Source organism: Ceratotherium simum, chromosome 6 (genome assembly GCF_057802395.1).
Source record: "Ceratotherium simum simum isolate JZ-2026a chromosome 6, ASM5780239v1, whole genome shotgun sequence".
NCBI lineage: Eukaryota > Metazoa > Chordata > Mammalia > Perissodactyla > Rhinocerotidae > Ceratotherium > Ceratotherium simum.
The window spans coordinates 81,848,773-81,876,588 of NC_141905.1; the positions used below are offsets into that span (position 1 = coordinate 81,848,773).

The 27,816-nt window shown below is 46.1% G+C and overlaps 1 protein-coding gene across 1 annotated transcript in view; it reads right to left on the reverse strand.

Annotated features, from left to right (window-relative positions):
• Positions 1 to 27,816, reverse strand: part of CPXM2 (carboxypeptidase X, M14 family member 2) — a 138,837-nt gene that overhangs the window by 1,652 nt on the left and 109,369 nt on the right. The window contains exons 8-13 of the mRNA XM_087432768.1: positions 22,153 to 22,276; positions 20,756 to 20,952; positions 19,534 to 19,713; positions 14,202 to 14,499; positions 9,490 to 9,629; positions 7,070 to 7,169 (exon numbers count right to left, since the gene is read on the reverse strand). Coding sequence (XP_087288894.1) covers positions 7,070 to 7,169; positions 9,490 to 9,629; positions 14,202 to 14,499; positions 19,534 to 19,713; positions 20,756 to 20,952; positions 22,153 to 22,276 — 1,039 coding nt within the window. The remainder of the gene's footprint in view (positions 1 to 7,069; positions 7,170 to 9,489; positions 9,630 to 14,201; positions 14,500 to 19,533; positions 19,714 to 20,755; positions 20,953 to 22,152; positions 22,277 to 27,816) is intronic.

A 27,816-nucleotide genomic window follows, 5' to 3' on the forward strand; every position in this document is an offset into this window, starting at 1 on the left:
CTTTCAAACGATATGCCCTTGCCACAGAATGCCATCTTGAAAAACCATCTGTGCCTGGCTTCCTGGCTTCCCTTAGGACGGCTATAAATATAGAATAGTAATTTTTAAGAGAGGTGGGGCTCCTCACTTCTGAAAAGAGAAGGAAAGAACTACATGGGATGAGGGCCAAGTGGCCTGGAAGGAAGCCCTGGTATGTGCACCTCATTCCGTGGTCTTTGTTCCATGGCCCCCGGGGGCCAAGAGAAACTCGAAGCTGCAGGGACAGGTCCACATGGGGCCTGCAAGGCTGAGCCTCCGACCCGCCAGTTACACCACTGGTCAGTCCTCCAACAAGCACCTAATGGGACCCGGGTCCATCCTTAGCTCTAGGCTAGCTCCTTGTCGCGTCGAGTGGCTTCTAGGCTGAGGCCGCTCCTCCCCAGGGGCCTACAACCTACTGAGGACACTTAGACCCCTGACATTAAAGAGGCCAAGAGACAGACAAGGAGACACCAGCCACTCGCACTGTGAACGTGCACGTGGAAGGACGAGGCAGCCGCCGACCCACTGAACGCTCCAAGGACCTCAGGATGTTGGTCCTGTGATGTTCCCTTTTCTACATGAGTCATTTGATGCCCAGGGAAGTGTAATGTCCGGCACAAGGTCACACAGCTAGGAATTAGCAGGTGGTCTAGGGCCAGGGTTGGTTTTCTCTCTTATGATAGTCTGAACGCCCTGCCTGGTCCAAAGCTTTGGTGCCAGGTAAAGAAGAGGAAAGGCTGGATCTGATGAAGGGCTAAGGAGGCTCCAGGCAAGGCCTACTTGTCTAAACAAGCCCTGAGGTCTCCTAAGGGATGGGAGAAAACTCTGCACGCGTGCGTGCGTGCTTGCGTGCGTGTGTACGTGCCTGTGCATAGCGATCTCCCACACGCGCATATATAACACTTTGAAGCATCATGTTTAAAACCATATAATCTCTATCCATCCGAGGCGCCCCACTCGATGCCGTGCACTCACGAGAGCACGAGATGCTATGAAAATGACTCACGTAGGCAGCTGTTGCCACACACACACACAGTCTGCTGTCAGCGGGACTCCACCCGAGACCCCCAGGGACGCAGCAGGCAGGTGGCTCCCGGCGTTCCTCGGCACTGCACCCCGTGTCTTCCTTTGTGAAAATGCAGGATTTTCGACTACAGAAAATGCCAATTATGGCTCTTCAGAAGGCGAGAGTATTTGTCTTGCAGCCTGAGCCTCACCATGCAGCCTCCCTTTGAGACGTCTCTGGCTCCCACAGCTCCCCGGGCAAACCTGAGGGAGCCACCCCTTCAGCATCCTGCCTGTCCTACAGGCCGGGCGACCTCGAGGGGGAACGGCCTCCTTTTCCTGTCAGGACCCTGCCTTAAGCTGGAGGCTCCTTAAGAGCCTGCGTCTTACTCTTTAGCACCTCACAGTATGTTGCATGTACGTCCTCAATGCTGAGTCGACTGAGTGGGATGGAGAGAAATGCGTGAACGTGAAACCAAATGTCTCATTAACACTTTATGTGAAGCCTCAGCTTCTGCGGGTGCCTTCTCCCCACAAACGCCAGAGTGGACTCAAGGCAAAGAGCCGGCCGCCTGCCGACCTGCCGCGGCCTCTGGAGGGGGAGGCCTCTCAGCGGGGCGTCCGCCTCGAGGGCACTGTGAGGTCAGTCTGAAACACCCGGGGAAGGGGCAGGGTTTTCATGAGGGAAGGTGCCCGGTGAGCTGAGAGGGAGGGAAAGAAATCCATAGTGAATAAATGCTTATCAGCACTACTGATTCAAACTGATGTTGATAAGAAGCTTTTGTGATTCTCCTTCTCCCCCCAAAAGCCAGAAGGCTCCCCCTAACCTCCTCCCCAGTCTACCCTCCACGCTGTGGCCAGCCTCCTTCTTACCACATCATAGCACCCTGTACTTAAACCTGCCCTTAGAACACGGTCACGTGAAACCCAAAGGCCCACACCCTTGCAACCCCAGCTCCTGCCCTCCCCATCCGCATCCCACATCCCCACGTTCTTGCCACTCTGAACACCTCACAGTGGTTTCCTGAATGGGCCACACACATCTCATGCCTCAGGGCCTTTGCAAATGCTGTTCCCCCTGCTCTTCCCCAACTCCTGTGCTGGGTCAGCTCTCTTTCATCTTTTGAAAACTCAGGCCTTAAGGTTCTATTTAAATGCCTAAAGTTTCTTTCTTTTTTCTTTTTTTTTTTTAAATAATAAAAACTACTCTTCATAATTTAAAAGCAATCTGTGCTGTTCCTATGCCCCTGTTGGATAAGTCTTCAAAGAAAATCCAGGTACAACTTTACCCATTTTAGACAAGCAACTGGAGACTGTCAGCCTGAGGATTCACCTTTTTCAGATACAGGCTAAGTGCTCAGAGCAAAACTCAAACCCAGGCCCTGCTGACCCCTCCCGTGTCACCACATGCCGCTCCCCTCTGCCCACCACTCTCCAGCCACACAGGGCTTTTTGTTCCTCAACTCTTGACCCTGAGCCTTTGTAGTGACTGTTTCCTCTGACTGGAATGCTGTTCCCTGCTCTTCTAAAGGCCAGCTTGTGCTCATCCCTTCAGGGAGGGAAACATCCTTGGCTTTCCCACCTGTTTCTATATATTACCTGATTTCTTTCTTTCTTATTTTATTTCTTGGCTCTGATCATAGTCTGCAAATAATTTTTAACTTTCCTTTATAATTACTCATAGGTCTCCTCCACTAGAACGTACGTCTGCTCTTCAAGGTCAGGGGCCATACCCGTCTTGTTATCATAGGATCTCTAATCTGGTACACGGTTAGGTGCTCAATAAGGTAAGTTACAAGAATGAATGACACTGTCAGGAATTTGTTTAGGTTCACAGAATGAGCATGGGGGGTGTCAGCTCTGTAATCGGAAAGGTTCCATTTCTGAAACATGGAGAGGCCTGATTCTCTCTTCCGCCTGGCAGGGCATCCTCTCCCCTAGAAATTCTTGGCTGGGCTTTCCCCACGCTTATCCCTGAGGCTCTCATTATCTCTGCTTCTATCCCTGACCAGCAGGAAAGTCTAGAATAATCCGCATCATGAGACTCAGGGGATGGCGTGCTGGGTTACTGTTCCACTGAGCAGGGACTGTGTTCAGAGGTGAGCTTCCGCGGAGCCGCCAGGGAGGTTGACACACAGCCGGCATCGCCTGGCATCTACAGACAGAAGGCACACCCAGGCCCTAGGGAATGTCCATTCGTCAGTAGGTCAGGTTATGTCCCCAAACTAAGGACACTCAGGCGGCACCCTGAGCCAGGCGTTTGGCCAACGTATTTACATGCATTTAGAAAGCATTCTTACTAGTGTCCCTCCCTGTGGAATTCCACTTAATACCCTTGCCTATTTTATGCAAAATCCCTCCTGAAATAAAACTTGTCAGATCACATAAGCCTCAGGCAGAAATCAAGGCAAATTCAGGGCTGATGGTGAGCACTGAAAGACGCTAAAACAAACACAATAAAGAGCCATGTGTGAAGCATGGGCTTCATCCATCATGAGAACACGCTGGGAAGTTATTTATAGGGGAAATACAGGGAGATGTGTTTCCCAGGAGTTCATCAAAACTGTCTCCTTGATTACAGGGGCTTGAAACTCAGAGCTCATTAGGCAAAGTACACTCGGGTGGCTTGTGGGGCCCCAGGGCCTTTTCATCTCCCACTCTGTTTAAAACCCATGTTTTCTCACATTGCGTACTAGGCACTAATAGTTGAAGGAATGGTCCAGGCTCTTTTACAAATCACTCTTTGAAAGGAGCTCATTAGCAATGTTTAAAATACAAGTCCTGTGCAGAGCCGGATCAATAGCATCTTTCATTCACAATAATTGCCAGCACCTTGCACGTATCTGACCCATTGCTGGTGCGCAATCTGCATTTGTTGAATTAATGAATGAGTAAATGGATGAATGAATGAAGCAGTGGATGCTTAGGAGGGGATGCTCTGTACCAAATGCCACGCGACACAGTGTGAAACCACGTGGTCAGTGGCTATAAGATCCTCAAGGACAAGCAGAAGGGATGTTTAGAAAATATTGTCGAGGGAAGAAAAAAGACAATTACACGGAAAGAACACGGTTCGCAGTGTTACACAGCAGTCTACTATGTTTTGGTATTTCAGATACATTTCACCCATTTAAACAATAATTAGCCTTCTGTACCAGCTACATTGGCAAGCAGCCTGGCATAGAATACATCGGCCAGGTCTGAATCTCAGCCTCACCCCGTCCTAATGTCCCAGAGTCTCTGTTTCCTTGCGGGTCAAATGCAATCATTTGTTGGGAGAACAGAGTCTGTTAATGCATGTGAACAGTTTGGGGGGAAAAGGCCCCTTCTCCCCTGCAGGAGGAACAGCATGGGGATAAGTAAGGGGCACTGAATTTAGAGTCTCAAGCCTGTGGCTCAAAGCCCAGCTCAGTCATTCACTGTGCACTCAGAAACACCACATCATGTCCACTCATTCATTCAAACTCATCCGTTCATTCAACTATTTATTGAGCACCTACTGAGTGCCAGGCAGTGTGCCTGTAACACACCGATGAACAACAAAACAGTCAAGGATCCTGCCCTAGCAGCAAGGGGAAGGGGCAGAAACAAACAACAAGCACGATAAATATCAGCTTCCTATGAGGTGTGTGAGAAGGGAGGAGCGCTTCGGGGAAAGAAGGAAGTGGGGAGGGTGAGAGCGATCAGCAGGTGGCAGGGGCAGGGGCACAGTGTTACACGGGGTGGTCAGGGCGGGCCTCACTGAGACGGTGACATCTCAGCAAAGAGGGGAGAGGACGAGGAAGGAACCACGGGATGCCCCATGGAAGAAAGTTCAGGCAGAAAGAAGGAGCAGCTAGAGCGAGGACCCCAACACGCGGCCTCAGTCCTTGAGGGGGACTGGGTGGGTGGGGGCCGAGGAGACGGGGTGGCAGGAAACACAGGGGAGCAATTAGCCCTGTTTGCCCAGGACTGAGGGGCTTCCTGGGACTCGGGATTGTCAGTTTTAAACCAGAACAGTCCTGGGCAAACCAGGAGAGTTGGTCACCCCAGGAAGCTGTAGGAGAAGAAATTTGGGACATAATTAGCGGCCCGATTCTGTATGGCCGGGGAGGCACCTTAAGTACTTTGGGGTGCCCCTGCAGGGTTCGAGAAAGGAGTGATATAGCCCAACTTGCCTGGTACCAAGCTCACCCTGGCTGTAAGGCTTGAGGGCAGACAGAGGGGGAGCCTGCCCAGAGGGTACCAGAGTGACTCGGTAGGAGGCAGCAGGCCAGACTAGGGTGACAGCTGAGGAGGAGGTGAGCAGGGGTAGATTCTGCATCTACCTCCTGACACATTGGGCGTGGGGCGTGGGAGAGAAGAACCAAGGCTGAGCCTCTGTTTCCTCATCTGCACCTCATGAATCATCCTGGCTGTCGCACGTTTTACAGGTCCCAACACATGGGGAACATAGGAGGATGACAAACTTGACCTAGTTTGCCCGAGACTGTCTCTATTTTAAGTCTGAAAGGTACACATCCTGGGACACCCCTCAGTCCCAGGCAAACCAGGACAGCTGGCCGGCCCAGCACAGTGCAGGCCAAGGGGCACAGGCCATATTAAACACTTGCTCAGTCAGCGTCATATCTGGCTTCTCCCAGTGGTTCCAGTGTGTCTGAGGGCTGACGAGGTCTATCTTATGGCAATCCCGATTTCCTGTCTCCTGCTGATGAGTCTGTTCTCTGCTCCTGGAAGGGACCTGTAGTAGGTTGAATGGTGACCCTCAAAAATATAGGTCCACATCTGACTACCCAGACCCTATGAATGTGACATTATTTGGAAAAAAGGTCTTCGTGATGTAATTAAGGATCTCGAGATGAGATCATCCTGGATTAGCCGGGTAGGCCCTAAATCTAATGACAAGTGTCCTTATAAGAGACAGAAGAGGAGGAGGCCATGGGAAGGCGGAGGCAGACGCTGGAGTGATGGGGCCAAGGAAACTCAGGAATGCCTGAAGCCACCAGAAGCTGGAAGAGCCCAGGAAGGATCTACCCGGGAGGGCTCCCAAGGGAGTTTGGCCCTGCTGACACCTTGATTTCAGACTTTTAGCCTCCATATCTGTGGGAGAATAAATTTCTGTTTTTTTAAGCCACCCAGTTTGTGGTCATTTTTCCCAGCACCCACTGGAAACAAATACAGGGCCCAACGCCCAGCTCACTGCAGCTGACACCAAAGCCAAGAGTATCTGCCCAGACTATGACCTCGGAGTCTCCCTCGGCGTACAGATACCTCTGCATAGGTTTAAACATGGCTATGGACACACCATCTCCAACAGAACTCTTGCAGACAATCTGATTTAGCATTCAGCCAGTCCTCTTTCTTCCACACGCATCCGTCATTGCATCATGCTGCGAACATCATCCATCAAAGTCAAGGTCACTGTATCTTCATTTCCCATTGAACACACCAAGTGCCATCTGAGGTGATGACAGTCCTGGGGTAGTCTGGACTTGTTATCATATCACTTTCTAATCAAAAAGACTAAGGCAGTCTTCATACAGATCAGCAGAGTGTCTGCAGCCTATCTTCCAGCCAGCAGGGCGGCGCCACGTGAGCAGAAAGGACACAGCCCTGGGAGTGGGACACCTGAACCTGAGCCCACTTGCCTCTTAAACCTCCAGGGGCCACTGCCCCTCTTGGAGCTCCTGTTCTTCACCTGAATAAGGGGGAAAGAAGGACCTGCTTCCCCCAAAGCGTTAAAGTGAAAAAAGAAATGAGAGAAAACATCTGTGAAATTTTTGCGAACAGGTAATGTGGGAAACGGGGACAGAGAGAAGCCAGAAAGCACAGGCTGAAAACCTCACCACCCAGGGTCTCCGTGGAAAGTCAGAGGAAGGAGCCTCTGAGTGAATTTTTTAAAAAAAATTTTAAAATTTTTTAAAAAAAAAAAAAATTTTTTTTACTGAGAGCTGATACTTCAGCTCTGAGTAAGAAGTCTCCGGTGCTCAACTCATGATTTTAACCCAAGTGAAACACTCCAAGAAACGGATATTTCCTGAGAGTTTATATACATTCGAGTTACCTGTTCGGATGTCGTGGTTAACGCCTTCCACAGAGATCACGGCGTTTGGAATTCCCTTTCCATGTACATCTCTCACCAGGCCTTTGATGCCACGATGAACCTGCTCAGCAAACAGGACGAGATACAGGCTGAGCCCACCAACTCCCCTGACCCAACCGAACCGGCACAGCAAAAAGGCACATAAACCGGACGCCGCCCAGGGCCGCCAAGAACCCGTGCAAAGCCACATGTAGCTTAAAGGCTCGCTGGCTCTGCCTGGGTTTGGTGTGTTAATTTTCATAGTCCTTTTGGGTCCATGCACTAGAAAATCTTCCATTGGAGTTAAAATATCCCAAAGGTTTAAAAAATATTACGATCTGAGATGGTTCATAAAAAACACATCCACTAAAAGTAGAATGTAATTTTTTTTTTTTTTGTGAGGAAGATCAGCCCTGAGCTAACATCCATGCTAATCCTCCTCTTCTTGCAGAGGAAGACCGGCTCTGAGCTAACATCTATTGCCAATCCTCCTCTTTTTTTTTTTTTTCCCCAAAGCCCCAGTAGACAGCTGTATGCCATAGTTGCACATCCGTCTAGTTGCTGTATGTGGGACGCGGCCCCAGCATGGCCGGAGAAGCGGTGCCTTGGTGCGCGCCCGGGATCCAAACCCAGGCCACCAGTAGCAGAGCGTGCGCACCCAACCGCCAAGCCATGGGGCCGGCCCAAGAACGTAATTTTTTATAGGCACATTTATTTTGACTTTCCTGGACTATATAGACTTAATATATAAATTTAACAACTTAAGAGTCAGAGAGGGAAGAAAAGAGTCAAAGAAGTTCCTGTCAACTACAGCTCAGTCTACAGCGCCCTCCCACTGATCAGCTGTCATGACACACATCAACTCTGAATTTTGTGCCTCAGTTTCCCCATCTGTGGAATGATGTGACACTACAAGGTGACATATTATTGTTTCCAATGACATTCTTTATACATATTACTAGGCCTAAGCATTTTATCCATAGGAGGCTCTTTGGCTAAATTGGGATCATTACTTTAGAAGGATGAGGTTGCTATAGTCAAGGCCTTCAATCTTTTCATACATGAAATGAAAAAGAGCCTTCCCTCGCAAAATGCCAGGGTGGGGACAGAAAGTGTGCTCACCGCTTCCCAAGAGGGAAGAACAAGTTCCCACCCTTCCATGCCAGGGAAGTGCTCTGTGGGCTGCACTGAGCGTCTGGGACCCTCCCTGGGCTGATTTGGACGCTAGATCCCTGGGCTGACTTGGATGCTAGATCCTGGTGCGACCTCTGCCACCTGTGTGGAGGTGCAGGTACCAGGAAGCTGGCAGCCCAAGCCATTGGCCGAAGGCTTCTGACTCATCTGTGACAACCCACGGAAGAAGGGGCAGCCTCCGTGTACAGCCTCAGGATCTTACTCCTTAATGGATGGAATCAAGGTAGAGTCATAACTGAGGCTGAACATTCTTTTTGGTTACTCCTCTGGCTTCTAGTTAGTCTGTTCCTTAGTGGGGCATGGATGTTATTCAATTGGTTTTAGCACCAAACTAGAACCAGTTTACTCAATGCTACAAGACGGTGTGTCCTCGAGAGTGGGAGGAAGGGAAGGCGTGTGAGGGTCTAGTGTATGCAGCAGGCTTCCTCACCAGCTGCAAGCAGAACCTCGACAGACACTTGTTAGAACTGCCCCAGGTAATGCCCTGCTGCCTGCAGCAGTGACTCTTCAGCCTGAAGGCTGTTACCGGCGAAGTGTGTCCTCCACAAAATTCCCGTGTTGAAGTCCTCACCCCCAGTAACTTAGGATGTGACTGTGTTTGGAGATAGCATCTTTTGAAGAGGTGATGAAGTTCAAATGAGGCCATTAGGGTGGGCCCTGATCAGGTCTGACTGGTGTCCTTATCAGAAGAGGAAATTTGGACACTCAGAGGCCTCAGGAGTGTAAGCACACAGAGGGAAGACCGTGTGAGGACACCACGAGAAGGTGGTCAGCCGCACGCCAAGGAGAGAGGCTGCAGCATGAAAGCAACCTGCTGACACCTGGATCTTGGACTTCTGGCCTCCAGAACTGTAATTTCTGTTGTTTAAGTCCCCAGTCTGTGTATTTTGTCCTGCAGCCCTAGCAGACTATACAAGGGGCCTGGGCATGCTGGCTCGACACATGTCACCCCTCCCCACAGAGCAGCATCTGAGAACTCCCCAAACTCGTCTCACTCACCATGAACCAGTGGGAGCCATCGACATCCACTCAGAGCTCACTTTCTTGGGTCTAGTCAAGTGTTAATGGATAATGGCTCCTCCCAACACTGCCGTGGCCGAACAGGACAACAGCCAGTTCTGAAGCACCAATTTGGTCTCACGTTTTCAGCCATCTAAAGGGCCTCGTTCCTCAGCTAGCCCCACGACAGCCATGTGCCCATGCCATACCTGCTCCATGAAGACGATTAAGGATTCCCGATTATTCTCCCACTCCTCCGGCAGCTCGCTCTCGTGTGGATATTTGTCACAGCCCACGTAGATGGACAGCTCAAAGCAGTTTGTGTGAAGGTAGCTGAAATCGTTGAGACCTGCCAAGCCAACCAGACAACAGTGTCACTAAGCGATGCTCAAAGTAGCACTGGGGAGACAGCAAGAACATTCAAGACTGTGATTCAGAAGACTTCATTTGAACAAGGAGATGTTGAGTATCTACCGTAGACAAAAAATTACTTAGAGCAAATGCTGGGGGAGGCGACGGGGAGTCGAGAGAGAGGATGCAGCTGAGCCAGAACGGTTTATGGGGGAGACGGGCTTATATGAGAACACCTTGACAAAAAGAGGCCAGAAACAAGGGCTTCTTAGGTAAGATTCTGTTTGTTTTATTAAACTCAGTTTAACACACTATTTTTAGAATAAATGTATCATTAATGAACAGCATGGATTTTAAGTATTTAAATCTATCTCTATAGTTATGCTGCTCTCAGCTACAGCTCTGTAACGGTTTTCTGTTCTAATTCATAAAGATAGCTATCCACATCACCAATTACTGAGTGCCTTATGTAAGCCAGGACCTGTCCTTAGCACTCTGCATCCACTGACCGCAAACCCAGCAGAGAGGTAGGGAGCATTGCACAATTTGACAAATAAGTAAATTGAGGCAGAGAATGGTCAAGAAATGTATCCAGAATCATGTGTCTGGAAAGAGCCAGAGTCAAGGTTTAAACCCAGGTGTGAGTGATGCCAAGATCTTGCTCTTATCTCCAGACAGAGCAGGCTGCTGGGGCTGCAGGGCAAATGTACTCATCGGCTAGGCCTGATAGCAGACAAGCCTCACACATCCTGACACGACTACAACAGGATGGGAAGCACCCAGCCCGGCATGGAGTCGGTCCCTTTGTTAGTTTCCTAGGGCTGCTGTTACAAGTGACCACACACTTGGTGACTTAAAAGACCAGAAATTTATCCTCCCATAGTTCTAGAGGCCAGAAGTCTGAATTCCAGGTATGGCCATGCTCCCTCGAAAGGCTCTAAGGGAGGATCCTTCTTTGCCTCTCCAGCTTCTGGTGGCCCCTAGAGTTCTTTGACTTAAGGTCGCATCACTCCAAACTCTGCCTCTGTCTTCACATAGCCTTCTCCTCTGTGTCTGTGTCTCCTCTTCTGTCTCTCATAAGGACATTTGCCAATGATTTGGGGGCCCATCCAGGTAACCCAGGATGACCTCATGTTGAGATTCTTGACTTAATTACACCTGCAAAGACCCATTTTCCAAAGAAGGTGACATTCACAGGTTCTGGAGATTAGGAAGTAGACGTACATTTTGTGGGGGGGAGGCATCATTCAACCACTACAGTACCCAATATTTGTGAAATGAATAAATAAGTGTTGGGTGGCATAAAGGTTCAGTGGCTCTTTTCCCAAAATTTTTGTTTTAGAGAACAGGGTGATGAGCAGGAACACACTGCAGCTGTGTTCTGCATGACCACCAGGAAGCACTGACCCAGGAGAAGGCACCTCCAACAAGCCCTCCGTGGGTTCTGAGGGTCAGGGAGACAGGGAGTGCAAGTTCAGTGGGCTGGGTGTCTCTGTGCTGACTGAGAAAAAGAGCAGGTCCCCCTGCACTTCAGCCAGCCTCGGCCCAGACTTCCCTCCCTTCTCAGCCCACATAACACTCAGGGATGCATTCCTCAGCATAAATGTCTGTTTAAAAACCACAGCTTTGTCCAGAGCAATTTTGTATCAGTCTCCTGCCTAACCATCAAGTCACAGGCAAAATGGTAGGAAACACACGGCCACTCTCTCTACCGGACTCCAGATTCAAACCATTCACGTCATCAGCCACAACACCTGTGACAAAACAAGAACAGGGAGAAGAGAGGAATAAAAGAGGTGAGACAGCACCAAGTCAATGGAAGACCCTTCGCAGGGGCCTGGTCTGGTTGAAGAAGGTTGATCCAAACGCCAGTTCATCTCATTCAGTTGAACTCAAAGTACAGAATTACAGAGAGTACAGGGAGGCCAGCAGACAAAGCAGCCACCGCTTAATCACAGGGGGGACATCCTGGGAGGGCTGGGCTCCCCTGGCACTAACATTTTCATTATTCCCAACCTGCTAGGCCTTGTTAGTACTGAACTAAATAAACTGATATTTAAAAACTCTGGTGTGGGCCTGCCATTTTGCAATATGTGTCTTCAAAGCACTAGCAGCGCTAGAAGAATTGGTAAAATGATGAGAAACCAGGAGAAGCGTGGAAAAGCTTGGGCCAGGCTCTCTTTGCTGCTGACTTCCAGCCCCTCGGCAAATGTCACATAGCTGAGAATACTTGGTAAAGAATGACTTCAAAAGCAAAACGTGCGGGCAAGGAGCTGTGGCATGACCCGGATCGTTCTTCATAAGCGTTCGGTGCTGGCTGGGGACAGCAAGACATTCCTTTGTGCTCTCTCTTTGCTGGAATCCTGCTCTTGTCACAAGCTTCAACGTGGAACACGGAGCCTTAAAGCATTCCTTAAAGCTCTGTGAACCCAGTGCCATCATAACATCTGTCTTCATTGTCGGGGAGAGGACACGGGCTCACAGCCACCAACAAAGAGGATCCAACATCACCTGGGAGTTAGAACGCACGTACTACAAACGATGTGCATTTTGAGATGTATTGGACCCTGATCTCAACCGCCCCTCTCGCCATTAACTAACTGTCAGTGCACTGCTAATGAGTGAGCAAGAACTGAGCAAAAAGCTGGAGGGGAGGTAGAGGGGGAGGGAAGGAAATTAGAAATCGCATTTCATTAATCTACAAAGAAATGAATCTGCAGATGCATCACACTGCCAGGAGGAGGAATGATTAAAAAGGCTCCAGCCACCACATGGCTCTGCCATAGAAGTCTCGGAAATAATGGAAAATATAATTGACAGAAAAAATCAAATGCTGCTGATGTGATTATGTGGCAGTCACCTTTTCAAAATGTTACTGTTGACCCAACCCTGACAAATCCAGCTGTGTCCATACCCAATTTAGTCACGGCAGCCATAAGAAATAAACAGATACTTCACGTCAAGGTTATTGCAGGCTTTTAGGGCTCGAACTGAAAAGCAAGAATGCTTTTTGGCCATTGGGAAATTTTCTTGATAGACAGGGATTTGCTTTTGCTTTAAATTTTGTACAGAGCAAAAGCACGATGGAGATAAATAAAATACCTCTGCTTGGTATCCGTCCAAGAAAAAAATGGCAAGCTTTCTGTACTTGTTTTAAAATGGCCACGGGAACAAATATATCTACTACTTTTTTATTCTTCTTTTCCCAAGGGTGGAAACATACCTGAAAAGTATGTGGAGGCTGAATCCCTAGCAAAGTAAAATAATATTAAATTTAATATTAAAGTTAATTAGTAGAGGGAAATAGAGAATAAGATGCTCATAAAAGCGGTTTCATGGTGAGCATGCTACTGGAAGAGGGCAGAAGGGGAGAAGATGGGAAGTTATCATAACTGTTTCCCATAAGCCAGACGGAGAACACACCCACATCCATCACCTACGTAATCCTCACAACAGTTCCTAGATGCATCGTCATCATCATCATCATCGTTGCCATCGTTACTGTCTTACAAATGGAAAATATGGGAGTTCAGAGAGGTGAACTAACTTGCCCAGGGTCACACAGCATCTAAGTGATGGACTAGAATTTGAACTCAGGTCTATTTTTCAAATTCATCACTGGTTGACCAATCCCCACAAAGTCAAGAAAATAGGCAATGAGCATTATGTTTGGGGTCTTGTCATCCCAATGCAGAGGGACCTTAGGGAATGTGACATCCTCATCCCTCCTCATTTGGGATCCCTGGGCCAAGAGCACCCCTGATACAGGAAACAAAGTGCTTATCCTGAAACTTAGACCACAGGGTCCTCTGTGGCTGCTGCAAAGGAATTCCTGAAGTCTCTACTGGAAGACTCTCTGGTCCTACGTGGATGCCGGGAGCAATGCCACATATTCCCTGCATCGCACACAGTCAGGCTTCGACCAGATGCTCTGGTATGATGGGGAGGCTGCCTGTGGACCTCCAGCGGATGGGCGATGTGTGAAACGGTCTTTACTATGGGACTCAGGACACACCTGCAGCTCGGAGTCACTTCACACCTGAGCGGGGATCAATGCCCAGCCCTAACTACAGGTTTACAGCACAGGATGTCCCCTACAATGGAAACAGCTCTGGGTGAAAGCCCTGGCTCCAGCATGGGCACCAGCATCCTCTACCCACTTTGCTGGGTTTGCCTTTCGGTCCAATATTTCCCCTAAGTCTACGTTTACTAATTTCTGACCCTATTAAACCTGAATAGCTCAATAGCTAAGAGCAGGCCCCAGAGACAAACAGACCCCAGCTCTGCCCCGTTCTTGCCAGGGCAGATCCCTTCCAGTCTCCAAGCCCCAGTCATCTCGTTCATAAAACAGGGAGTAAGCCACACCCCTCCCCCCCAAGATTGTAGTCAGGATTACAAGGGAGTCTGTGGAGAGGGCTGGCACCTTGCACATGGTTAACCCGGGTAGCTATGATGCTGACAGTAATGACGAAAAGAGGGATGGGAGGAGATGGGCTGCAGGGTCCCACCCTGTCCCAGCGGTCCATTATCGTTTGGCCCCATGATGACAGCAGGACCATCAGAGACTTACTTCCAGCCACAGTGTGCCAGGAAGCCCCATTGACAGTCCCATCCTCCTTCTGGAAGTCTTCCGTGTGGCACACCCTCCTCCTGGCATCAGTCATGAGGCGGTGTGTGGAGGCGTAGGAGTAGGCCAGCCAGCGGAACACGTGGTCGTCGGGCGTGGGGGTATGCTCCTGCGTCTTCCACAGGGACCTCACCATGTCGTAGGGGTACGCCACCACCAGCTCGCCTCCCTGCAGGTTGCCGCCCAGCACGAAGGGGATTTTTTCCATCCAGGCTATGACTGCCCTGGTCTCCACCGCCACCTGTGAGCATTCCAAATTTAAACACGCTTTGATAAATAAATTAAGAAGGAAACTGCTTTCTCTCCATGGCTTTCCAAACAGGGACGTAGGTGGAAAAGGAATAATTTTATGGAATAATCTTGGCAAAATTTAGAATTTCAAAATCTGTCTGGGGAAAACTGGACTTTGCGGAAACAATGAATAAATAAAAGAGAAATCCAAGAAAGTTTCCTTTTGTTGGAATATTCCAGTTAATGCACAAAAGGGCAGGACAGAATCAGAGTATCAACACTTGGCAACCCCAGTGAATTAATGGGTCAGGCACATTCATCAATGGCTACGAAGAGCACAGAGAGAGACATAACCAAACAGGTGTCTCCCAATGGAAGAAGAACACACACCCAAAAAAACCCAGCCCTGAATTGGACCAAGCCTCGAGTCCAGGGGTCGGCAGACTTTTTCTGCAAAGAGCCAAATAGTAAATATTTTAGGCTTCGAGGGCCACACAGTCTCTGTGGCAACTACTCAACTCTGCCGTTATAGACCATCTGCAGATGAATGAGCAGGGCTGTGTCCCAGTGAAATACCGTTTACAAAAACAGGTCTGGGCTGGATGTGGCCCACAGGCTGTGGTTTGCCAAGCCCTGTCTTATCTCGTCCACTCTGGTCTGAATCTTACTGTGCCAATTCACAACAAACACCGAGAAATATGTTACATGACTTCACAAGAACAGCAATTAGCAGCACCCAGACAGCAGAAAATGCTACAAGACAATCTAGTTGTTTATAACCTAGTTGTTACAAGATAAACAACAATAAAATTGCCAGGAAAAAAGAAAAATGATTGAGGAGAAATCTACAATTTAAAGCAGACTTAAAAGATCAATCAAAAACCAATCAAAATGAATGGGCTTTAGGTGGATCCTGATCTAAACAAACTTTGAGAGAGAGATTGAGAATGGTAGTAGGGGAAATATGAACACAGACTGGATATTTTATAATATTAAGAAATTATTTATTTTGATAAGATAATGGTAATAACTTATGGTTTTAAAAGAGAGTCAGATCTTTTAGAGATACTTACTGAAATATTTACAAATGAAATGATATGAAGCCTGGGATTTGCTTCAATAAGCTTGGGGAGGAGGAGAAAGTGGGTGAAGATGTGGATGAAGCAGGAATTGATAAGTGTTGACGCTGAGATGGGTGCACGGGAGTCCTTTACAGCTTTCTCTCTAATTTTGTATGCTTGACATTTTTTTAATGACAAAAAAATTAAGAAAAAAAGAAAACTGACAATGTTAGAAGCCAAAATTAGAAAGCTTGATATGATCAAATACTGATCAATGAATCAAATATTTATCATAAATTGCTAATCCCTATGAAGTTAATTCCAGTAGGATAAAATGAAAAGAAAAGAAATAAACATTGGAAATGGTTTAACTGTGCAGCATAGAAAACTGATTAAGGAATGATATTGACTTGATAGGACTCAGTAAGTTTTGTTTTCGTTTGGTTTCTAAACACATTGGGCGCCCTGCATGGGACTAATCATAGAACTTAGTTCATTACACAGTATCATTATTGGTCCATACTTGGTCCTCTTCCTTTATATATTTTGATATGATAAACACCTGTGAACCCACCATCCAACCCAAGAACCAGATCTTACCGACAACTTCCGTGTACATTCGTGCTTCCCTCTGCCCCATCCTCCTGCTTCCCACTCAGAAGTAACTGCTATCCCCTAAACGGTACGATTCTCATTCTCTCTCTTTTTCATCCCATATGTGTATGCCTAAAAATGTATTATTTGGTTTCACTCACTTGGGGGTGGGGGGCAACCATCCTGATGTTGCCTTCTGCAATTTTTTTCCTTCAATTTTATGTTTCTAAGATACATCTGTGCTGTTACAAAAAGCTACAGTTCAGTCTTTTTCACTTCAGTATGGTGATCTCAGCATTTAATTTATCTATTCTTGTGATGATGGACATAGAGGTAATTTTCCATTTTTTTTGCTATAATGAACAGTGTTGCTTTGGAAGTTCTTGTACTGTCTTGGGTACACATGTGCTGAGATTTATCTTGCATCAGTCACCAGAAGTGGAATTGCAGAGTCTAGCATATATACATATTCCACTTCACAAGATAATATCATTATTTTCCAAAGTCATCGTGCTAATTTACATTCTCACCCACGAGGTGTAAGAGATCCACTGTCCCATATCCTCCCCAACACTTGGGTACTGTCAGACTTCTTAATTTTGCCAATCAATGGGTGTAAAATGTTCTTCTCCACATTTCCTTAGTACTAGTAACGTTGAACATCTTTTCATGTTTATTAACCATATGTTTTCTCCTCCGTGAATTGCCTCTTCATATCTTTTACTCATTTTTCTACTGAGTTGTTTACATTTTTATTATTCGTTATATATTTTAAAATTCTAATTCTTTTCCAATTATATAATTTTTAAATAATTTTCAGTTTTTAGCTTCTCTCATTATAGTTTTTTAAATCTTTTGATGAACAGGCTTTCTTATTTAGATGTAACTGAATTTATTAATCTTTTCTTTCATGATTAATGTCATTTAAAATAGGCTTCCTCACCCTGAAACTAATCATCTATATTATAAAGTTTCACTAGGAGATTTTATTGTAAATGATTGTTAAATTTTGTCAAATGCTTCTTTCTGCAGACAAATTATTTCATTTTATTTCTTTGTTTTCTATCATTTCATCGATTTCCGCTCTTACTTTTTAATCACAATCTTTCTAAATTTTGGGGGTTTCTTCTGTTATTCTTTTGCTAGCTTCTTAAGTTCATTTTCAGCCTTTTTTTCTTTTGGAATACAATCATTTAAAGGGATAAATTCCTGAAAGCACTATTTTCTGCTGTACTCCACAAATTTTGATGTGTAATGTTTTCATTATCACTGAGTTCTAATTATTTTTTTAATTACCAGTATGATCTTTTTCTTTGACCCATTAATTAGAAGTTGTTTTTTTTTAATTTTCTAAATACATGGTGATGTTCTCATTAATCTTATTATTATCTTCAAGTCTAATTGTATGGTGGTGAGAGAATCAAGGTCTGCCTGACTCCTATTTTCTGACATTTATTGAGATTTCCTTCATGGCCTGGAGCATCATCTAGTTTTGAAAATGCTCCAGAGATTATCCAAAGAATATGTATTCTCTAATGCTGGCTGTAGAATTCTTATAGATCCCCTATGTCAAGCCTGTTAATTGTTATTAAAATCTTTACCTTTGCTGATTTCTTATCTATCTACGTAATCCACAACTGAGAAAGGTATTGGTGATGGTAGATTTGTGTAAGTCTCCCTGTACTTCTCACGAATAACAAGCTCAAAAAACTAAATTCTAGTCTTAGAGCAAAGACTGAAATCCAAAGACTTTGTATGACTGTGCTAAAATAATTACTTATCTCTTATAGCCTAGGGCTAAGGAAGCTGGCAATCATATTCCAAGGCAATCATATTCCAACTTTGGTCCAAGGGTTCCGAAATTATAACAGCACTTGAATTCTCAGCTTTGCTAGATGTCATTAGTACATTAGTTTGAAAGAAATGGGGATTTTATAGGATGGAATTAGGAAACGTGAGAAAAGATCCAGAAGACCCAGAGGCCCTTGAATCCTCTACCCCCAGTAGCCGCCCTTGGGCATCCTAACTAAACCACATTGTTTTGCCACTGTCTGTCTCCATCACTTGACCAGTTGCTTCTTGAGGGCCTGGATAACACCATCCTGTGAATCGCTAAATGAGGCAACCATGCTGGCCCTCTTCCAGTAAGTGGTACCCACATGTGCTGTGGGCTGGAGCTCTGAGGCTGGCCAGAGAGCTGCTGCCCTCTGTCCATTCATCCATTCTCCCTTGATTCCTCAGGAAAAGAAGCCAATTTTTAAAAACTTTTTGAGCTTGCAATGTGCTTGCCTAAAATATAGCATTTCCCAGCCTTCCCTGCAATGGCTTGATAACCCCTCTTGACTAAATTCTGGCCAATGAGATTTAAGTAGAAGTAGTATGTAAGAATTCTAGGAATACTGCTTAAAGGAAATAGAAGTATCATAGAGGAGGATCTTCTATTTTTTTAACCCTTTCTTTCCTCTTCCTTCACAGACACAACAATGGAGCACCCACTGCCATCTTGGATTATGACATCTTGAGGATGAAAGTCACATGCTAACATGGTGCAGGCAGAAGAGGAGTCCTGGGTTCCTGATGATCATGGGGCTTCTTTCTGGTCGGCCGTGTCCTGTCTGCCTCAAGAGTCCTTTTATGTGAAAAAAGAAAGATACTTCTACCTTGTTAAGCTACTGTTATTTTGGTTTTTCTGTTGTTGCAGCTGAACCTAACCCTCACTTACATAGCAATCAAGGTAGGCCTCTTGAAGGACACATAGGATCAAAGTCTAGGGATAAAGAGGCAGATTACTATGGGCAGAGTAGGCTTGGAAAATTTCATGAGAATTATTTCTTCTATAACATATTCTTTGTGAAACAAGACCTAAGAAATTTAAGAGAAACATTTCTCATCCAATTGCATTTTTCTTTCTGAAGAAGTACCACATGTAACAAATCCATGGGGACTTATTAAAATAAAAATAAGATATCTCAAGCAATCAGTGAGGGCTAAGGACAATTTCATAGCAGGATAACTGCCAAAGATGAGGGTAATGATGATAGTAATAAACGTACAATTCAGGAGAATTTTGTTTTTGTTTTTGAAGCACTGTGTGGTTGTAAAGAAATAAAATTAAATGATTTCTCTTCTGTGAAGAATCTCCTCAAATATCAATTTAAAAGGTAGTTATAATTTTTACAATGTCATAAACCAATGTTACTGCAATAAACAAAAAATTTAAAAAAAAAAAAGGTAGTTATTATCTAGCACACTTCCCCACTTTTGGAGAAAACAAGAAAGAAAAAATGGTTTTGTCTTGTCTTTAAGAAAATGTCACATTCTCTGCAAATACCAGGGGGTGTTAACGTCGGCCTTCGCCGCTCTATAGATTATGGGGTATTTTTACTCACCGTGGCATTTTCAGACAGAAACCACTCAGGAATTGCAATATAGTGATTCGGAACTTTCCTTGGTGTGTTCGTTCGGTCCTCTGCCTCCCAGAGCAGCGTGTTCAAGTCAGGAAAGTTGTTGTTGATGTCAATCCCGTCGTGGGTCCAGCGTCCCAGGGACCAGCCTCCCAGCTCTGAGCCCTGGGAGACAATTCAGAACATGAGGAACTCACAGACTTCGGGACAGTGCTGCCTCTCACACACAAGCCACCTCCACCTCCCTCTGGGGTGTGTCTCTAAGCCTCTACACACCCTCGCTCCCAAAGATGACATCCAAAGGAGAACATTGAAACACTTGCTAGTAATATTTGGTGGGTGATGGATAATATAGCCAAATCACTCCAAAGAGAGAATGCAGAGAACCGCACCCCCCACACGGCAGTGCTCAGAAAGTATTAGGTCCCTTCTTACCCCTCCTCCCTCATCTCTTCTACACTGGTCGGATGAAACTCCGAGTAGTAATGAGTCTAAGACTCCATCATTGCAAAATCAACAGCCACCACATCAATACGTTCTCTCTGCCTGCCCATACTTCTGGCTCACTAGTGAGCATGGCAAATCCCTCACCAACTATTTGCACCAATAAACACAACCAAAATTCTGCATCATAAAGCTTGCATTTGAAAGGTACCATTGTTTTAAGTATATTTTTCCATTTTATTCTCAGATTTTGTGATATATCATTATAGATACACCACACAACATACTACTAACTATACGCTATAAATAATTCTATACATTGTATATTCTATACATAACTGTAACCTATACAAATTCTATATCATAATTAGAACATGAAATATGAACAATATATAAGAATAATAAAACAACTCTCCTCAGAGACTGATGAGAGGATACAGGTAATAAGCAACGTTAGTGCATGCTTTGATTAAGCGCTAATCAATGTTAGGTGTTATTATTATTCTATTCTTTATTATCATTGTATATATAAAACAATGCTACTATTCACGTTCACTTTCTGCAGTCTGTTGGCATGTCCACCTCTCAGGTTCCCCATAATTCTCAATCCCTGCTTTGCATCTTTCATAAGCCTTATGGGTTCCTCTGCCTCAGCAGAGACACTCAGAAAGAAAGCTTGTCCTGTGGAATTTATATCAACTCATGGCCGAGCATGCTCTGCAGTTAGAGCTGCCACATGCGGCGAGAGAAGTGGTGCCATTACCCCTTCATAGGCCTTCTCGTAGCCGTCGGGGTTGAGGGAGGGGAGGATGTGAATCCGGGTCTCTTCTACCAGGTAGACGATGCGTGGGTTCCGGGCCAAGTACTCCTGGCACAGGAACTGCATCAGCAGAAGCATCAGCTCCCGGCCCAGCACCTCGTTGCCATGGGCCCCTGCGATGTAGTGGAACTCAGGCTCACCTTTACTCAAAGGGGGGAAAAATATAGGTTCATAACGGATGCTTCTAGCAAAACAGCCCTTATCACACTGTGTTAGGGAAAAAAAAAAATCTCTGAGTAATATAAACTTACAATTTTAGCCCTATCTATGCTTTCAAATAAACCTCCAAAATTATATCAGTATAATTTTTTATTCCCAAAGAGTCAGGTATATAAGAAAATGTGTAGAAAAACCTTAGATGATACCAGCCACAGGGTAATAATGTTTATTCTTATTTAGCAAGAATAGATAAAATCACACAGTGCTTAGGGTTTAAAATGTACAAATTAAACACAAGCCACAGCAATTATTTTTCTCCTTTGGGAGGCAACTGTTTTTCTTAAAAGAACGTCCTATTACATTTTATGAAGACACAAAGATTTGAATAAGCACAAGCAGAAGATCGTCCAGCAGAGCAAATCAGCAGCGAGACGATTCTGTAAAGGGGGCCGCCTTTGAGCTTTTCCTCTTCAACGCTCAGTTGCTTCAGTGTCGGGATTTATCGGTGCCGGGTACGAGCTGACGATGCTCTCCTTTCCTCACTGGCCAAGCTATGCTTTTGAGAAAATGTGATTTTACCGGGAAACAAAGCCCTTACCCTTGAAAAGCTACTCCTAGAGGAACTCCTGAAATACTGATGAATGTTAGAGTTGAATGAATTAGACAAATCTCTGCACTTAAATATCGACAGATTTCTAAAGGGCTCGCAGATTTACCACAGAAAAAGCAGAGAGGCCCCTCTGACCTAGAGGAGAACACAGGTTCAGGAGTGACTGAATGGGAAATGGCTGAAATCAGGGAATGCTTGAAAAGAGGACTGAAATCAAAAAAAAATTAAGGAGACCCCCTCTAACTTGAGTCATTAATGACCAGGGAGTCCAGAATTTTCTCTGGCTACTTTCTTCTTTGGTTAGTGTGATCAGTCTCAGAGCTGAGGACTGAATTCAATACAGTCCATTTGGAGGAAAGGAGGGTATTTCTAGCTTAAACAAGTCGATAGCCCGGATCTCAAGAAAAGAGGTTCACAGAACCAAAATCTACAGAATCAGTCTACGTGAGAGTGAGGCATGGACAGCTCCTGTCCTGCTGCATGAATGTTCTCGCAGAGGGACCCATCTCCCAGCTCTTTAAGAAGGCACCCAACATGACAGGGCAGGGGTACCACGGAGGGGCAGCCTCACCGACTTCGTGCTCCCCGGGGTGGTCGGAGATCTCCACGGCGTACAGCTTCAGCCCCTGGTGGCTCTTGCCAATGTTGTAAATTCTGGTGATATTGGGGCACATTTCATTCACGACCTTCATCAACTGAAAAACAAAATGGATTTAAGGCTCTAAGCAATGACGGCCATGCACTAAAGGGACAGGCCTCCCAAGAAGACAGCCACCTACTGCTCCTCGCCCACAACCCCCCTACACGCCCCTACCCTCCCCACACACCAGTGCTAGCCCCTCTGCCTGGAAGGTTCTCCTTGTGCCTCCTCTTCCCTGATCTCCCAGCACCCCTTGGTTGTGGTATCACCTCCCTCGATTGTGGTTATCACCTCCCTTGGTCATGGGTATCACCTCCCTTGGTTGTGGTATCACCTCTCTTGGTTGTGGTTATCACCTCTCCTGGCTGTGGTATCACCTCTCTTGGTTGTAGTTATCATCTCCCTTGGTTGTGGTATCACCTTCCTTGGTTGTGGTATCACCTCTCTTGGTTGTGGTATCACTTCTCTTTGTTGTGGTTATCACTTTCCTTGGTTGTGGTATCACCTCTCTCAATTGTGGTTAGCATCTCCCTTGGTTGTGGTAATCACCTCCCTTAGTTGTGGTCATCATTTCCCTTGGTTGTGGTTATCACCTCCCTTGGTTGTGGGTATTATCTCCCTTGGCTGTGGTTATCATCTCCCTTGGTTGTGGTATCACCTCCCTTGGTTGTGGTTATTGCCTCCCTTGGCTATGCTGTTACCTTTTCACTGTGATTTCTGTTTTCTTATAGTCCCCTCACTAGACTGCAGATCCTTTAAGAAACAGACTGAGTCTTTATCTCTATATCCGTCCCTAAATAAATATTTATTACTGAATATCAATTTCCTCTAAGAATTTCATGAGCATCTATGATGTCAGGCTGAGGAAACAGGCTGCTCCTGCCTTCCTGGAGCTTAAGGTGCAGCAACAGCAGGAGTCACGGGATGACTCTCTTCACTGTGCTAAGCGAGAGAGCAGAGGGTGGTGGGGAGTCACGCAGTTAAAGGGTGGGGAAGCAGGCTTCCCCAAGGAAGTGCAATAAATACATGTTGTTTTCTGAATTTTGCTTTTAAAGTCAAGCTAGTCAGACTGACAGGTTCAGTCTGCGAGAATAAGACAGCTGCCAGAAGAGGTGAGGAGGACTCTGGGAGTCGCAGGAGCACAAGCTGCCCTTGGGGACGGAGGCCCGAGACACCCTCCCAGAGGCTGCCTGCCTCCCATCTCCGAACAAGTCCGTGTGAGCGAGCTGTTAAGTAGACTTGATTTGCTGGGTGAAATGGCTTAGCAATCCCCAAGGGAAAGAGATCTGATGGGGGTGTTTAGAGTCTATTCATCAATGTTTACTGAAGAGCCCGCTGCTCAGCCAGGCACCAGACCAGCCACTCTCGTGGGGGAGGCAGGAGCCTTCGTGGGACAATTTCGCGACAGTGTGCTAAAAACCAGGAGGGAAGCTCGAGTGCTGTAGAAGCAGCGAGAAAGGACATCCCAGCCAGGGTGGCGGGCGGGCAGGTGCCTATGAGGGAGGGCTTCATCCTTCCGGAAGATGAGCAGGAGTGGGTTGTGGTGACTAGAGGAAGGGCACGGCCCCACAGGGACAGTGTGGATCTGGACGTGCTCTAGCCATGTTTCACAAAATTCTTGATCAACTGAATTAGCCATAAAATGTGCTTATAAGTCCTAAGTAAACAAATCTGTTGCAAAATTTTATGATGGGTTAAAAATCTATGGGAACTGGAAAATTGGTATTATGTAGAATTGATGATACAGTGGAGTTATATCGCTGTGCGCTTCATTTGCCTTTCATAACAGAACATTCTGCAGACTGGGTAGAGGCGTTTAAGGAGCATCAATGAGCATTTCTAAAGGAATGGAGAGATTTACTGCCCTATAGCTTTGCTTTTATGACACAGCTACGAGGTGTTACAGGTGCAGTCTCAGTCAGGAATTCAGGGTCTAATTCTCTCACTGCTCCTGGGGAGAAATGTGCTTCACTTTATGATAACTCACTTTGCGTTACAATACGTGGTGAGAGAAAAAGAAAGCTGACTGGACTCTTGCTCACAAGAGGGGAAAAGCAGAAACCCACCATCAGCGGACAGACAACGTGAAGGGAGACGGAGCTTCTACATCCATCACCACAAGAGACACACGCTGCGGGACTGCAGTGGAGCCACATATGAGTAGCACCACGTTTCACCAAGATACACTAACAATGTCACCAATGACGTTAACTATCAGTAATAACGTGTTGTATTTCTCTACCGAATCTCACTGTCACGATCACCAGGTGAAGTAGATAAGGCAGAGGTGACTGTCCCCATTCTACAGACATGGAGACTGAGGCTCAGAGAGACACTGAGTGATCTGCCCAGGGTCACCCAGCTGGTATGAGGTGCAGCCAGGGCTTTGGACTCGCAGGGCTTTACCTGTCCATGAAGGGGCAGCAAAGCAATGAAAACCAGCACATCTCTGCTGTCCATTCTGTCTGCTGTCCACGGCGACTGTTCTGAAAGATGGCCACAGCACACTTGCCATCTGATTCGGGGCCCCGTGTACTAGTTCCTTTTGACTGCACAGTCATGCTCAGCTACCAGCATCAACCCCAGCAAATCCTGATCAGCAGGTGATCCACTGTCTTCCGTTCAGATCAATGATTAGTTCTGCAGACACTGAGCCCATCAGCTCGTTCTTAACTAGGCAATGAACGCAAGCCTTCAGCACAGAGCCTGGATGTCACTTAATGCCTACTCTTTCCCCATTTCAATCAGCTGCTGGAGAAATGTGCCACGTGTGCTAGAGATCGTGACCTTGACACTGTAAAAAGACAAATACCATCTTCCCTTGGATGCACACTTAGTCATGGACACAGTCTCTCACTATGGGCTGACTCTCAGCCGTGAGTCATCAGTCACCTCTGTAAACTCTACCCACTGTGGTGGTGTTTTTGACCAGCCACATTTTCCTTCCTGTGTTGTGGTGTCACAAGCACCTTTTCCACAGATAAGATTGAGAACACGGGCACTTAAAGCATCTCCTTTAGGCAGGTTCTTTGCAATCTTCTCTGCACAGTGGCCCTCTGAAACGCCAGGGAGGGTTTCTCCAGCGGCCACGAGTACCATCAGAGACCTGGGGGTGATCCCCCTTGCTCCTTCCTGAAAAGCATCAAAGATTTTTCTTTTTGGAGTTTGGGCCCTAGTGGTAAACATTTGTGTCCTGATGGCTAAATTGAGAGTAAGGAATAGAATTTTCTTCATGTTCTTAGAGCATGCAATCTCAACAGGGGTGACCCCCAAGCAGACAAAAGTTGGTTCTCTGGGGGCTAAAAGTCTTAGATATTACAATGCTTTGTGGATCTCCAAAGCTCAGCCGTATCTGACAAAACCTTAGTATTTAATATAATGAGGAGAGGGTAATTAAGAAAAATGTCTAAAAAGGCTCCATGAGGGGGCAGTAATGAAAAAAGTTGAGAAACATCACCTTAGAGAGTACCTGGGTTTGCAAGACTCAGCGAAGTCAAGACTGTTTCCTCATCTCTGAGACGGGAAGAACCTACCCTCCTTGTTTATTCCCCAGAATTCTAGGCTCTGTTGTTTCCCTCCTCTCCTGGAGGAAATAGAGGAAAAAGTCCCCTTTTCTAGTAATTGAGTTTCTAGCAATATATCAGAAGGAACTTTCTCATAGAGATTGGTAAAATTATATGCATGATGACACGCGTCGTAGCATGCTCAGACTTTCTCGGTGTTCGTTCAAAGCTGGGAGCTGTCCAAATGCTCCACAGCAGGAATAGAGCTGAGAAACCCGTGATGCATCCACTCACTGGAACATTCTGCAGCATTACAATTACAATTATGAAGACAGCATGGAAGATGGCTAACGATCCAATATTAACTGAGAAAAGCAGGGCAAAGTTGTAACCATCTTCTGAACAAAATCATACAAAATCTGGGAACACAGAAATTCAAACACTGGACAGAAGCAGGAAAAATGAAAATCGCTTATTTTTGAGGGTAGTGGGTTCATGGAAGATTAAGTTTTAGACTTTTGGTGTGCATTTGATGTTGACACAATACTGTTTGTTCAGTATTTAATTCTGTGTTCAGAATTAAAATGTTAAAAAGAAAAAGAAAGGAAAAGGGAAAAATCCTCTTCCACCATCTTTACTTATTTGCCTGAGAAACAGACACTGCATCTGATCAAATGGGAAAGGAATTCCAGAGGAACGGAATCATGGAAGGAGGCATCTCAATGGTGAGATCCATTGTCTGGATCTGCAGGCCTGCTGCCCTGCCCTGGCTTCCTGCCACCATCGCCCACCACCAGGGTCAGGCTGAGCATGGAGCCCCCACAGCCTGATGCCCCAGACCCTCCTGAGCTGTCCTGGAAGTCAATCCCACCAGGTGGCTGCTTTCCAACTCATGTTTCTACTTCTCTCTACTGCATCACACTCCACTTATCAGCCAACCAGCCAGAACTTCCTGAGCATTTGGGACCTGACGACACCATGCCCAACACCAAAGGCAAATTATTCACCTTTTCCTCAAAACCACTTCTTTTCCTCCCTTTGTAGATGGTACCTCACCCCCCTTGGAAGCATGCCAGACCCCTCTCTCTACCCAACTCACTCCAACAGGTGACCCAGGACTAGCCAGTCCACCTCAGAATGCCTCTCTCCTCTTCCTTTTTCAGGCCCCATAGGTCCCTCTCCTGGGGACTGCTCGCCAGTCTATCCTCCATACAACTTCCAGACTGATGTCCCTGAGCTCTGTGCACATAAACCCTCCTCTGATTCTCAGACTCAGTACAAAAGCCTCTCCCAGGACTCAGGCCAGCCTCCTCTCCCAGCAGACTGTCAACTGTTCCAGAAACATGCCCTTTGCTACCTCCACACCTTTGCTCTTGCTGTCCTCAATGCTCAGAGCACCCTTCCTTCCATCTCTGCCTGCCCAAGGCTGGCCACAGGCCCTGGATGATAGCCAACCCATCTCAATCAAAGCCCTTCCCAACCACGGCCAACCAGGTCGGTCACTTCTCCCTCCCTCTCCCCAGATATCTCCCCTGTAATGACCTCAAATGTACATGTTTATCTAGTACACATTAGAGATTTACAATAAAATGACAGAGTCTCTGCCTTCATGGTCCCAAATGAAGGAGACATGTACTGTACACGTAGAAAACAGATGACTAAGCAATTATAAATCGTGACACATACTTGAAGGCCTTCAGCACTCTGGGAATAATTAACGTACTCTGCATTATAATATAAGTGGTTGTGCAATTTTCTCCTTCCTCTCCTTGTCCCTTCCCCATGCCAGCCTCATGGGACACCCCCTGGAGAGAGAACAGTGTCTTATAAGTCACTGCTCTAGAAATACTTCCTGCACACACATTCTCATGACTTTCCCCTTCCAAAGCAATCAGGGTTTCTATTTTCTCTTCTCTCTTCCTGCACCTGCTGCTGTTTCTCTCTCTCTCTCTTTTTTTTTTTTTTTTTTTTTTTTGGTTTGTTGTAAATGTCTCTTTCAATTCTAGGATAAACTAACATTTGTTTTTTGCTGAAGTAGAAAGATTCCTACAGTAACCTAGCAGGCTCCATACAGGGAATTGCTAAAGAGGCT